General features: G+C 43.8%; 1 protein-coding gene across 1 annotated transcript in view; it reads left to right on the forward strand.

Moving 5' to 3' along the window:
- The window catches only part of CDYL2 (chromodomain Y like 2), a 213,639-nt gene extending 203,060 nt beyond the window's left edge, over positions 1 to 10,579 (forward strand). Inside the window, exons 6-7 of the mRNA XM_039462504.2 lie at positions 3 to 146; positions 4,015 to 10,579. Coding sequence (XP_039318438.1) covers positions 3 to 146; positions 4,015 to 4,173 — 303 coding nt within the window. The 3' untranslated portion in view covers positions 4,174 to 10,579. The remainder of the gene's footprint in view (positions 1 to 2; positions 147 to 4,014) is intronic.
- Positions 10,580 to 11,043: the final 464 nt, after the last annotated feature.

An 11,043-nucleotide genomic window follows, 5' to 3' on the forward strand; every position in this document is an offset into this window, starting at 1 on the left:
AGGCCAATGAGATGCTGTTCTGCGGGCGGAAGCTCACCGCCCAGGAGGCCTGCAGCAGGGGGCTGGTGTCACAGGTCTTCTGGCCCACCACATTCAGCCAGGAGGTCATGCTACGGGTCAAGGAGATGGCAGCCTGCAGCGCCGTGGTGAGTTCCCGCGCCTCCCGCGTGCTTGTCCTTAGGATAGGCCCATTGTATGGATGGGGACAGCAAGGCTCAGAGGGCTTCATTGACTTGCCAGCAGTCACAGAGGAAATAAGCAAAAGACCCCTTGCAGTTTAACGAATGCCTTTTCTCAGTATTGACAGCTTCATTCTGAGGTAGACAGTCAGCATTATTACAGATTCTCTATTATCTCTGGGCAGAGCAACCTCATAGGAGAGATGGATACTCTGGGGTACAGTCACTGCTTTCAAAGTAAATCCTGAACACCTGCAAAAGCACAAAACATCTATAGCTTTCAAAGAAAAGGCGAATAAAGACAAAAAGCAAATAAGGACAAAAAGTCTTGAACTCATCCAGAGATGGCTAGAGAAAGCTCCACCTACGGGGCCGTTATTTCATTTCTTTTCCCTACCGACTGCTCAGCACATTTAAATGTCACTGTTGGAAAATGCACTGAAAAACACATAAACAAATAACACCTCCGCAGAGGCACTGGGTTTTAATTAAGTGTCGATTTTATCTCATAACACAGCAGGGGAATATCCTGTGGGAAGGTGGAGACAAAGCCACTCCTGCAGCCCCAGGGCTGGTTCCAGAGCTTAGAGAAGCATTTTGGGAGATTGAGACTTTAGGACTCTCTCTGTGCTTCAGAAACAGGGAGCTGATGGCTGCATTTTGGGGGCAAGACTTTTGCCCCTCCCTTCTTTCTCTCCCTCTGCCTGTGTTCACACCTGGCTGTCTTGGTTCTCCTGCTGGGCCTCATCCCCATATATTGGCACCTACTGTGTTTAAGCCCTGCCCCTGGCAAGCTGAACAGTGCCACTGGGGTGATGGTGATAGTGGGGAGTCTCCACCTTGTTAGCGAACACTCACATGAGCCACGGGCATTGCTGATCTCTTCACATGGATTCTCTTAAGCTTGCTAATGACTAGGGTGACCAACTTGCCCCACCTTGTCTGGGACTCTCCTGGTTTTAGGACTGAAAGTCCTGCAATCCCAGGAAACCCCATTGTATTAGTGCGTTCTCACACTGCTGATAAAGGCATACCCAAGACTGGGTAATTTATGAAGAAAAGGAGATTTAATAGACTCACAGTTCCACGTGGCTGGGGCGTCTTCACAATTGTGGTGAAAGGCACAACTTACATGGTGGCAGACAAGACAGAAGTGAGAACCAAGAGAAAGGGGAAACCCCTTATGAATCATCACATCTCTTGAAATGTGTTCACTATCAGGAGAACAGTATGGGGGAAACTGCCCCATGATTCATTCATCTCCCATAGGGTCCCTCCCACATGTGGGAATTATGGGAGCTACAATTCAAGATGAGATTTGGGTGGGGACACAGCTAAACAGTATCTGCCTTAGTCCTGAGCAAACAGGGGTGCTTGATCACCCTGGGATCAGCTTCATGGAGAGACAGGTAGACATTCTAAGCAGAGGAAGCAGCAAGAGTCAGAAATCCACGGGGAGCTTAGGCGGCAGCGTGCAGTCAGGTGGCACCGGTATGCTAGGAACCAGGCCACTGAAAAGGAGGGTGGGAGTCTGGCCTGGAAGCTGCAGGGAGGAGTTTGGCCTGTGCTGTGGCAGGGGACAGATGCTTAGGTGAAACCAGCTGTTGAAGGACACCTGAGCAGGCAGGCTCTCAGGACAAGGAATACTGCAAGGACATCTCTGCTGCCAACAGCTGTGAGTTCAGGAATGCTGGGGATGGTTCCTGAGAAAGGAACTACTCCACCAGAACGAAGCCCATGGCCTTCAGGAGATGCTGCTCTTTGGGGCCATTCCAGGGGGAAAGAGGCAGCCGAGTCTGGCAGTTCATCCCACCGCCTGCAGCCTCCAGCCCAGGCCAGGAAATGAGGCTGCAGCCCCTTCCAGCCTGCTGGAGACAGGGACCTGCTGTCTGTGTGTCTTTCTGTTTGAAGGCATTTCAGGAGAGGCTGGTGGAGGCTAGCAAAGGATGCTTGAAGGCCTCACATCTGGATGTGCCTCTGCTGGAGGACAGCAGCAGTGTGGCTCTTGGAATCAGCCAGACAAGGTTTTCTGCTCTTTCCACCTTCCAGTAGTCAGGTAGCCCTGGGCCACTTTACATCATGGAGCTTTGGGTTCTAAACCTGTAACATGGGGATAAAAAGACTACTTACTTGCAGGCTTATCATGAGAAGTAAATGAAGAAAATCAGGAAAAGTACTTCTCTTAGATTCTGTTGGTTGATGGTGATCATAGTGGCATTATTATAGTTACAATTACAAATGTTACTACAGGCCGGGCGCGGTGGCTCAAGCCTGTAATCCCAGCACTTTGGGAGGCCGAGGCGGGTGGATCACGAGGTCAAGAGATCGAGACCGTCCTGGTCAACATGATGAAACCCCGTGTCTACTAAAAAAAATACAAAAAAAAAAATTATCTGGGCATGGTGGCGCGTGCCTGTAATCCCAGCTACTCAGGAGGCAGAGGCAGGAGAATTGCCTGAACCCAGGAGGCAGAGGTTGCGGTGATCTGAGATCGCGCCATTGCACTCCAGCCTGGGTAACAAGAGCGAAACTCCGTCCAAAAAAAAAAAAAAAACAAAACAAAAAAACAAATGTTACTACAGTCATTATTACTCATTACTGTGATCTGTGATTAGTATTACTATTACTACTGATTTTTTACTCACTACTGTGATTATTACTATTGTTACTATGATTATTGCTCATTACGATGACTATTGCCCACTGCTATGATTATTACTATAATTACCATGATATGACTCATTTTTATGCTTATTACTCTTGTTATGGTTGTTGCTCATTGCTGTGATTATTATTACAATTGTTACTATGATTATTGCTCATTACTGTGACTATTGTTACTGTGATTATTGCTCATTACTGTGATTATTGTTTCTATTACTGTGGATAGTGCTCACTACTATGATTGTTATTACTCATTACTATCATGATGGATTACTGCCATCATCATGGTAATGAGTAATAATCATATTATGGTAGTAATCATCCTGGTAATAACACTGTAGGAACAAGACTGTATTTACATATGTCTGTATATATAATAGATACATAATGTGTATCTATTATATATATATATCATAATATATGTATATTATAATGTATATACATACATACATATATACATATGTGTTTCCATGTATATATTATTGTATATACATAATACTATAGTGATGAATAATTGTAGATCATTTATGATCATTTATCATAGCTGTTGACAGCAGCTACTACATTTATAACCATGATTACTATGATTGTGATTACTTATGACTACAGTTATTACTATGTGTGATGATTATTCATTCCTGTGATTGTTCCTCCTTACTGTAATTATTATGATGGCGATAGCTGTACTCTTACTTGTCACCACCATGATTGCTACCACTGTAACCTGAACACAGGGCGTTGCTGTTGGGGTGGATTGTATGCATACTGTGACAACCATTTTTTTCATTTCATTGCCTTAGTCTGTGTTCTCATTGGTCCTTGAGTTATGGCTAACAGATCATGAAAATGAATCACTGGGAGATTAAAGCAGTATCTCCTGCATTTTTTCATGATGCCTATAGAAAAGGACTCTGTTTGTGTCACCCTTGGGTAACCGGTAAGGCTCTAGTGGTCTGGGGTGATCTGGGCCTCACTGAGCCATCCCAGGGCCTCAGGGCTCCATTTCTGGACACGTCTGGGGAAACAGGGGGCTGCAAAGGCCCAGGCTGAAGGAGGTAGGCTTCATTGGCTTCGAGTATGGGAGGTTGACCAGTGCCCCGTGGGCCAGGTACCTAGTTCTGGAGCAGAGTCACCAGCGCCCAGCTAACCAGGCCTGTCTCCCTCCCTCCAGGTGTTAGAGGAGTCCAAATGCCTTGTGCGGAGCTTCCTGAAATCGGTGCTGGAAGACGTGAACGAGAAGGAATGCGTCATGCTCAAGCAGCTCTGGAGCTCCTCCAAAGGCCTGGACTCCCTCTTCAGCTACCTGCAGGACAAAATTTACGAAGTCTGAGGGGTCCCGGCTCCTGGGCCCCCAACTTCCAGCTCTGCCCTGTGTTCTGGAAACCGGAGCACAGTGCCTGCCCCGGCCAGGGAGTTTGTCGAGCTGTCTCTTTATGCCTAGGGTTGTGTCCATTTCCTCGTGTCCTCTGGTTGCGCCTCATTGGTTTGATTTTGTGTCATGGGTGGAAAACGCAGCATACTTGGCCTCCCCCACATCCCTGCCCTACCTGGACAGAGAGCTCTCCAGGGCTGTATCTTCCCAGGGTTCCGCCAAGCACTGCTGTCCTTTCCCCACTTGCTGAAATGCACCATCACGGTCCAGGAAGGGGAAGACCACTTTCCCATTCTTCTGACTCAGGCTGTGTCTAGACAGTGCCTCTGACCTGGAGACTTGGCCGTCAAGCCTCTCTCTGGTTGTATTTAGATCGGGTGTCAGAGGATCACCTATCTTAGGGAATGTCCAGACCAATGAGCAAAACGATTGTGCACACCTGGCTTCAGTCTCCCTCCAGTGCAAATCTGTGTGACTATTAGGGCTTGGTCTTAAAACCCAGTTGAGTGATTTACAAACCCAGATATTGTACATTTAGAAATGTTTTGTTAAATATATATTTTTAAAACAATGTAAGTGGAAATTCTGATAATTTATGTGTATTATATGTAAAGCTAGTTTTGCAAAAACAAACTACTAGGGAAATGTTTTTTCTTTCCTTGGACTGACTTTATTTATTTATTTTTGTTTATATATTGTGATGTCTGTTGTTCACACAGATACTATTTTCATACTGCCCTGGACCAAATCCCACACGAGGTTCATGCCGTTGGGTGCATTCTAGCAATGAACCATGTAAAAATAAAGTTCAGAGAGATGAAAACAGAAGGATTTCTGTGGACAGGAGGAATAGCACTGCACCTGTGTGTGTAAAACGGCTCTCAGCTGTAATAATATAATACTAGTTCCTTAGGTTTGTCCTTAGGAGACGTCTTGGGAGAGTCTTCTCTTCCCTCTGCTGTCTTTAAGGAGATAAAGGACCCTCTCAGCCTGAATGATCCTGGAACAGACCCAGCCCCTAATTGTGTGATGTCGGGAAGGGGTGGGGATAGGCCTTACCTGGAAATAGCATATTGTCTATCTAGAGTAAGACTTTTTTCTTTGGGGCACATGACTGAAGTTGGATTCTGTAGTCTTTTGCTTCCATGTGATCAGTGATTTCTGGTATTGGCCTCCCAGGGGCTTGGGGAAGAGTTCCCACTCTGCTGAGCTGTCTGGATGTCTGAGTCTTTCCCCCCAGAAGCTGCAATGACCCATCTTTTTTTCTAGTTTTTTATACACATAAGGAGCAATGACCAGGGGAGAGACCTCCTTGCCCCAGTAACCCTGGGCTGCAAGGGCTTCCAGCAGCCGTGTTAGACCATCAGACTCAAGTCCCTGGATAAGCTACATACAGAAAAGGAAGGGTTTGGGGTTGTGGTTTTGGGTGGTGAGGAGAAAAACAGAAACCTCAAGTTGAGAGCAGACAAATGGAAGGAGTGTGTTCTGCATGAGGTTTAAACCATGGGTCAAGCAGCCAGAGAAATTTAGATTCTCAAATTCTCAGGATGGAGGGATTTTTTCCCATTTTCCCTCACAGCCCATGAGTATTCCTGGAGGCCCTCCCTCTCTTCACCTTTCCTGTTGGGTACCAGCGTTCCTTGGCCCTTCTTTGGAGAGAGAGGTGGGCACAGGTGTTGGAGGTGAAGCGGGCTCAGAAGAGAGTCCTGGTGACAGTTCTCTTAACTCTCTGTGGTCCTTCAACTTCTCCTCCCGGCGACTGGGTGCACTGGGCACGGCAGGTGCAATATATTCGTGGCCCTGAGCTCTTGAGTTTCAGAGAACAGGTTGATTGTCTACACTAGATCTAGAGACGTGGTTTTTAAGCAGTGACCCTCAAGTTTATCTGTACCACTGGTCCTTCTGATGACCTTGGTTCCCTCCCTGCAAAGCCTTTCTCCTTGAAGAGTTTGTGAGGGTCAGGAAGGCGGGGAAACCTCTCCTTCAGCCAGAGGAGGATTGAAGTCCTTTGCATCCTCTTTTTTTGTCGATGTAGGATCCTATAAAGACTGCAGACCTACCCTACAGAGAGTTACTATAGGGAGACACGTTTTTTCCCAAATGCCTGTTGTCGCGGCTCTACCTGGATTCCCCTTGTCTCCAAGCTTTACCTTGTTTCCTTTGAGAAAGCAAATGTGAACTTGCCAAAACACTTAGTTGAACCTGGTTCTTGTATGTTGTGGCAGATAGTGTTTTCATACTGCTACATTCTTGTTCGAAAGAACCTCTTCATTTCTGTTGAGATTCTGACTGGGTGCAGTTATAGTCAACATCTGTTGAAGTAGGGTCAGGATTCTCCTTGAAAATGTAAGGGGATGTTTAGAAATTCCTTTAGATCAGTGTCTACCTTTGTTCCCTGTGAAACGTTTCAGGTTTGGATGAGTTATCAAATCCAGACTTCTAAACATTTCAAGGATCTCTGATGATTAAGGCAGGAATATGAACTCATCCCTAAGGTGGAATTCATGCTGTTAATTCCTAGCTCCTGTATAACGGGGTGGTGAAAATCTGTATTTTGGTTGTTTGCATACAGCCAGTTCCACCAGTTGGGTGAAAGTGGGTGCAATCTGTTTGCTGCAGGGTAGACTGAATTTTTCACTTTTTCAGTAGTTGTTTTGACAATGCGTAGGCAAATTCCAGGTAACTTACAGCAAATCGATCTGGGATGGAAAAGACCAGACCTCTAATTGTGTCAGGGTTTATCCTAATAGCTTTCCTGAGATAGGGCTCAGACTTTCGTTCTTGATCTTCCACCCTAGGGCCCCCTGTGTATCTAAGGGATCATTTCTCCCCTCTCTCTAGCATTTTCCTCTACCTTCTCCAGTAAGTCACTCCCAAGAGCCTGGGCGGGTCTTTCAGGAATTGCAGCTCATCTTGGCAGCCCCGTCCTGCGATTACCTTTAGGTTTGGAAGAATAGCTGTGGGTGGGCAATTGAGGGCACCTCTTTAGTCAAGGACCTGTCTAGCAGTCCGCTCCCTCCCGTCCGTTAGCCATGCAGTGGAACTCGCCTTCCCTCTCTGCCCCAACCCCAACGATGGCTCACTCCTAGCACTTCATGGGACCATCTGAGTTAACAGCCCTGTCCCAAGAGGACTTTGTGCAGAATATTTGTTAAGGTGGTCAGACCTCAGCACCATCTGGAAGACACAGCCTAATGCTGATGTACTTATAGGCCCCTTCCAGCATGGAAGTAACGTCTGTCGGTAACGGCCATCAAAGTCACTGTCTAAGAATGACATTGCATAACTGTGAGAAAGTAGTAGAGAATTGACTTAAAATATTATTCTTGTTTGGTATAGATTAAACTAGGAAATGTTCTCTCTGAAGCATGAAAATGTTTTTCCCATGTGAAGTTTAGTATAAGGATGGGAAAATAATCATCACAATAGACTTTGAACAATGCAACTGTATCTCTGAATATCCACATTTAAAAATAGCCTTCACTGAATGCTGAATTGCATTTCCCATTATTGTTGGTTTAAAAAATTTTGTAAACTTTGTTTTTAATTTCGAATTTAGTCACGTCCATGAAATTTTCCAATCTAGTTTCTGTGGAAATTTTTTTAACAGAGAGAAACAAATAGAAACATCTTCAAATCCTCCTAAGTGAATATTTAAATTGCAGAGTTGCTTATCTTCTGTTTCTCTGTATTCAGACACTTAGATCTGTTATATATATTAGTCTAGACACTCTCACTAATATACACAGTATTTAAGAAATGAGATTTCTTAAGTATTTTATTTTATTCTCTGTAAATGGTTTTGTATAATCTTTAAAAATCTACACTTTGTAGATATTTAAGGGAAACATTTGGGGTTGTCTTGCATGTATATTTTTGTTGTAGATAAGTGTTGCTTAGTTATTTCTGCAAATTTTGTTTGAAATGCTTACAGACTTTAATACAGTATATATTTTCAAAATATAAACTTTTATATTTCTGTGATAAGTTAGGATATGCGTTTTAGGCAATATTTTTCATTAATATCACTTGTTCTTTCAAAAAATAGCATTCTGGTTCGGTGCCAATTTTTTTCATTAGAATATAATGCTCTTATATTGTTGGAGCGCAGGTTAATCTTTTTTTGAAGTAATTGAGTTTGAAGTATAATTTCAAAATGTATTGAATTTGTGAATAAGCCTTACCATTAGGATGAGTAAAATTTTCAACTTTGCAACTACATAAGTAGTTTAAGATCTCCCCATAAATTCTCACTGTGTGGCAGTTGATGGAGTTTGTGAACAGAGCCTTAAGCTTGTTGAAAAAAAAAAAATGGTAATACGGGTTGTTTGCTCCATGCAGTGTAAGCCATGCGGACAGACTGAATGCAGTCTGTAATTCATGGCTAATCTGAAGAGTTTGATTGAGATGATGGCGGCAGGGACCAGATCGGCACCTTGGTGATTGTCTTTGGCCGTAAGAATGGACCAAGGACAGGTTTTCCAGAGCCACCTTCATACTGTAAACATGGTTTAGACACGGTCATAGGGAAGGCTGCTGGTCCATCATTTGTTCCGAACAAATGACATTTCCTGCTCCTGACCCTGGCAGTTGACCCCAGATTCCTTGTAGATGACTTGGAAATGTCCATTCTGGGTAAGGTCAGCACTCCTTGAGAGATGTTAACAAAGTTTACCTATGAGTCTTACTGTGTAGACAATCTGAAGTTGATTTTAGTTACACAATCAGCATTCCCATGTGTCCTGAGTGTCTTATCAATGAACTATGTGTACCAAGCCATACTAAACTGGAGTTTAGCAGGACAAAGGCAAACGAGATGCAGAACATAACGTATCAGCTGAATCTGTCTACCCAGGGCTGTTTCTGTAGAACATAAATCATGGAGCTCCTTGGCAGTGTGTCTCCTGTATTTGGGGTTTAATAAAACCAACTAGAATTTAGACTTAAAAAGAAATTATGTTTCCTTTTGTTGCCCACACTTCAGTAGTTCAGGGCGATCCTATGGCTAAAATGAAGTTACTTGATTTATCTCTGGTACATGTTTATAGTCAGCCTATCAGCCATTAAGATGGAGATTTGCTTTAAATTTTTGCAGCGTGTGTGGCAGTCAGAAAAACCTATATCTAGTTATCAGCTTCGGTTCGGGCATTTTTATGGCTTAAGCTTATCTCATTGATCCAACATCTAGCCTGATGCTGGAACTCTTAAAGTTGACTCTTAGAGGTTTGGAGAGTATAGAGTTTCCCATCTAGTGTTTAATTTGTCCCTGTGCCATTAGTCTCAGCTTGAAGTCATTTGCCAATGTCGATGTTGACAGGATTGTGACAATATTGCCTTTCATAAAACCGAGGACCAAAGAATTCCATTATTGTAACAAACCCTGAGTTTCATAGATTGTGGGCACATCTAGACAGGTATGTGTATGCTTGATGGTGCAGAGAAACTGCTCACTTCACCAACCTCATGCTCCCCCTGGCTGGCCATACAGAGGAATTCGTTGTCATACTGAGAAGGCTCTGAAAGATGAGTTTCTGATTGAAGCTCACTATCTCAGGTTGGTGTTTCTGCTGTGTAGTCCCAAGCCTGTATCCATATCATAAAAGTGGAGGTCTGGCATTCCTCCAGGTTATCTGGCCAGTGTAGACTGTTCCATTTAAATATGAACCTTCAGGGTAAGAATTTTTCAGACGCGTCTATACTGAACAGTAGGATCCTGTGCTTGCCAAATGTCTGCCTCCTTTCATTCTTCATTGACCCATTCTAATTCCTATTAGGTATGGGAAGAATTGTCTTCAGTTCGCTTTCCATTCTCATTCATGATGAAATCATTGATCCGTTGACCAGGTGAGAAATGATGGATGCTGAAGATGTGGTATTCTATTGGTAAGGCTTATTACCAAACTTCTGATAATGAAGCAGGCTACCAAAAACGTATCCAGCCCACCCTAGGAGTGTTTGGATTTGATCATGGATGTAGCACACACCAAAATCCACCAAGACCTTTGCAAAATTAGGCTACTTGTTTTATTTTGCCAGATTATCATGGGAGAGTCTTTATCTAGTTCTGAATATTTGTAAGTCTGAGTACTTCATAGAATTATAAAGCAGGTACAGCTGACCCCTTCTCATCATGTTGTAAATATTTACTGAGACTGGGTGCAGTACTGAGGGATAAATAATCTTCTGATTTATCAAATGCTGACTGTCTAGAGCAAATTGTACACTCTCTTTGTGAATGGTCCTGTAACGTGTATGAACACATTTCTGGGTGCCTTAGAAGTTGTATTTTTCATGTGTGCTAATATGCAGTATTTATACATTGTGAGAAGCTGCTTTGAATAAAAAGGTTGAGACTTCATCTGCATTTGCTTGTGTTCCCCCTTTTGCAGGCTGCACATAAAGTTCACGCGTAGGTACTGTGGTTTCTGAACAGAGAAGTTTTTGGGGCCTTCTAGGGGTTGAGACATCTGATATTTCTAGGTTGCACCTGAATTTGGTGCCTGTGCTCCCTAGAGACTACCCAGATCAGTTATTCAGGAGGGCAGTTACTAGGGGGATGCCAGAGGACCCCAGAACTGGGTGGGGGCACAAGAGTGATTTTTCAGGGGATTGATAAGAGAATTTACTCATTCCCTGATATGCCCGGAATGGTTCCTTATCCCAGGGCTTCCTCCTCAACTAGATATAAACCTTTGTGGAACCCGAGCTTGGACAATTCCAGCTTCCATGCATAGCTAGCAATGATATTTGTCACTATGGACTTTCACAAAGTTCCTTCACATACATGTTCTCATTGCTTTGATCATCGCAACATGATTCTTAAAGTGT

This window comes from Saimiri boliviensis, chromosome 1, assembly GCF_048565385.1.
Source record: "Saimiri boliviensis isolate mSaiBol1 chromosome 1, mSaiBol1.pri, whole genome shotgun sequence".
Classification (NCBI taxonomy): Eukaryota; Metazoa; Chordata; class Mammalia; order Primates; family Cebidae; genus Saimiri; species Saimiri boliviensis.